This window comes from Myodes glareolus, chromosome 7 (genome assembly GCF_982192425.1).
Source record: "Myodes glareolus chromosome 7, mMyoGla1.1, whole genome shotgun sequence".
Taxonomy (NCBI): domain Eukaryota; kingdom Metazoa; phylum Chordata; class Mammalia; order Rodentia; family Cricetidae; genus Myodes; species Myodes glareolus.
In genome coordinates, this window is record NC_142032.1 from 76,857,389 (window position 1) to 76,860,733 (window position 3,345).

Genomic DNA, 3,345 nt, shown 5'->3' on the forward strand with positions numbered 1-3,345 from the left:
CAGCGCGGAGGCAGGGCTGTCTCTCTGGCAACGAGCCCGCGGCGCGGATGGGGAGGGGAGGACGTGGGCGGGGGAGTGGGCGCGGGTGTCACCGCCGTAGTTGGGCTAGCTGGGTTCTGGGCTTCAGAACCTGGAGACGCGGTCAAACGAGCGGTCGCCCACGTTCCCGGGGCCAGTCCGAGTAAACCCCGAGGCTGGGGAAAGGAGCTAGCCGCCTCCCCCGCTGGCGTTAGGAAGCGTCGCTCCTCCTCGCTGACCTTGGTCTCTCTTGTCGCCTCGCCCTTGGCCACACTCAGGGGCCGGGCACTTGGTCCGAGAGATCTGCAGACAGGTCCCTGGGTAGGCCGAGACTCGCGATGTAGGCACACAAACTGCTGTCGTCCTTCCCTCCGGCTCTGGGGCGTCGGGTCGCCCCCACCCCTACGCCCGGGCGAGCCAGTCCAGGGTTAATGCCAACGAGTTTCCACCTCCAGCCGCTCCTAGAGAGGCCGCGGCGCAAGCCAGCGGGGGAAACTGGCCAGGGACGGACACTTCCTGTGGGGGGGAGGGGACGGGAGAGCAGTAGTCCAACTGGGGCTCGAGGGGCCAAGACGAGGGGTCTCGGGTTGGTAGTAGTGGCTGGGGACGGCCGGAGGAGTAGACTAGCCTCTTCGCCTCCGTGGCCACGACGCGCGAGGGCCGGTGAGGGCGGCAGGACAATCCGAGACCTTGGGAGGGGGCGGGGCCGCGGGCAGGGGCGGGGCTGGAGAGGCCCAGGGTCAAGACGTCCGGCCTTCGCGGCCCGAGCCAGGCCGCCCGGTCTCCTGGGCGGCTCTGAAACGGCGGGTGGTGAGGGCTCGGGGCTCCGGACACTCGAACTGGGTTGCAGGATCGTACGCCATCGCCACGGCCGCTGCACTGGGAGCTGGCAGGGATGGAGCGGGAGGCGTCGACGTGGGGCCTCGAGACTGGGGATGTGCACAGTCCTGACGAAACGGGCAGCCCCGATGGGTCTCTCAAAGGTGAGGGAAGGACCGCGCCTCTTAGGAGTGTGCCAGGAAACAGGGCTGTGGCCTGTGGGAGGAAAATAAGGCCGGATGCACAGACACTTGGGAGTGGGGTTGGGGGTGGAGACTTGGTGTCCCGGGTTTTTGGAGGGGAGGTGGTAAATTTCAGCACCTTGATTTAGGGCCAGCGACCCCGCTTGGAGAGTGGGGAAGAGAAGTGTGTGGCACTAATGGACCAAATGACCTTCCAGACCCACCAATCAATCTGTATTTTCTATAATTCTCTGATCCCACAGGCAACACAAATGAAAACGAAGGGGCAATTGCTCAGCAAGAAGACCGTGGGGACTATGAAGTTGAAGAAATACCTTTTGGACTCGAACCCCAAAGCCCTGAGTTTGAGTCCCAAAGCCCCAGATTTGAGCCTGAAAGCCCAGGGTTTGAATCCCGGAGCCCTGGGTTTGTGCCCCCAAGCCCTGAGTTTGCACCCAGAAGTCCTGAATCAGATCCTCAGAGCCCCGAGTTTGAATCCCAGAGTCCTAGGTATGAGCCGCAAAGCCCCGGCTATGATCCCAAGAGTCCAGGTTATGTACCCGGGAGCCCTAGGTATGAACCCAAAAGCCCTGGATATGAATCCCAGAGTCCCGGGTATGCACCGCAGAACTCTGGAGATGAAGCTCGGAACCCTGAGTTCAAAACCCATAGCCCCGAATTTGAAACTCAAAGTTCCAAATTCCAGGAAGGTGCAGACATGCTTCTGAACCCCGAGGAAAAGAACCCATTGAGCATCTCCTTAGGAGTGCACCCCCTGGACTCCTTTACTCAGGGGTTTGGGGAGCAACCCGCAGGGGCACTGCCTCTAGGAGCACCATTTGATATGCCTGCAGGGGCCCTGCTGGCCACACCCCAGTTTGAGATGCTCCAGAATCCCCTGAATCTGACAGGGACCCTTCGTGGTCCAGGCCGTAGAGGTGGCCGGGCCAGGGGTGGGCAAGGCCCCCGACCTAACATCTGCGGCATCTGTGGGAAGAGCTTTGGGCGAGGCTCTACCCTGATCCAGCACCAGCGCATCCATACCGGCGAGAAGCCTTACAAATGTGAGGTGTGCAGCAAGGCCTTTTCCCAGAGCTCTGACCTCATCAAACACCAGCGTACCCATACCGGCGAGCGGCCCTACAAGTGTCCCAGGTGCGGCAAGGCCTTCGCCGATAGTTCTTACCTTCTTCGTCACCAGCGCACCCACTCTGGCCAGAAGCCCTACAAGTGCCCACACTGTGGCAAGGCCTTCGGCGACAGCTCCTACCTCCTGCGTCACCAGCGCACCCACAGCCACGAGCGGCCCTACAGCTGCCCAGAGTGTGGCAAGTGCTATAGCCAGAACTCATCCCTGCGCAGCCATCAGAGAGTGCACACTGGGCAGCGGCCTTTCAGCTGCGGCATCTGTGGCAAGAGCTTCTCCCAACGCTCAGCACTTATCCCGCATGCCCGCAGCCATGCTCGGGAAAAGCCCTTCAAGTGCCCGGAGTGCGGCAAGCGCTTTGGCCAGAGCTCGGTTTTGGCCATCCATGCCCGCACCCATCTGCCAGGCCGCACGTACAGCTGCCCCGACTGCGGCAAGACCTTCAACCGCTCCTCCACCCTCATTCAGCACCAGCGCTCCCACACAGGCGAGAGGCCCTACCGCTGTGCTGTGTGTGGCAAGGGCTTCTGCCGCTCCTCCACGCTGCTGCAGCACCATCGTGTGCATAGTGGGGAGCGACCCTACAAGTGTGATGACTGTGGAAAGGCCTTCTCGCAGAGCTCCGACCTCATCCGCCATCAGCGGACCCACGCAGCTGGCCGGCGTTGACCAGTCAAGGGTGGGGAGGTGATGGGCAGAAGAGAAAGGGTCAGGGAACTAGAGAAACTGCTTGAGAGGATAATGGAAAAGTTGGAGAATAGAAGGGTGGAATATTCTAGAAGACGGGTCAGGGTGCAGGAAGTTATATGCCCTCGAGAAGTTTGAGAAGTGGGCTGCGAAGAGGGGTTGAAGGGAGGCCAGACAGGCAACAGGAAGCCCCAGGAGAGATTCCACGCTGCTTGCCTGTGCAGTAGTGTCTCCTTAGCTGGAGGCCTGTCCTGGCAAAGTACTAGATGGGGAGGGGGGAGGGCAAGGGAGTGTCACTGAATTAGAGTAGGGTAGCATAGATTGGTAGCTGCTGAGACCCTTGTGAAACCAGGAAGAGGGCAAAGGGTAGGTAGGTGGGGAGTAGGGCCCAAGGGGTAGGGCCTGGGCCTCTCAGAGCAAACCCCAGTCTACCTTGTCTTCCTCAGGCTTTGGAGCCCTTTGAGTTCAATAAAACTTTCATGTGGTAAGAAA

At 60.7% G+C, this 3,345-nt stretch overlaps 1 protein-coding gene across 1 annotated transcript; it reads left to right on the top strand.

The window, feature by feature from the left end:
* The first annotated feature begins 728 nt into the window (after nt 1-728).
* Nucleotides 729-3,345, top strand: Znf768 (zinc finger protein 768). The gene is made up of 2 exons (XM_048454997.3): nt 729-1,001; nt 1,283-3,345. The coding sequence occupies exons 1-2, from the start codon at nt 914-916 to the stop codon at nt 2,833-2,835; spliced, it is 1,641 nt and encodes a 546-aa protein (XP_048310954.1). The 5' UTR covers nt 729-913; the 3' UTR covers nt 2,836-3,345.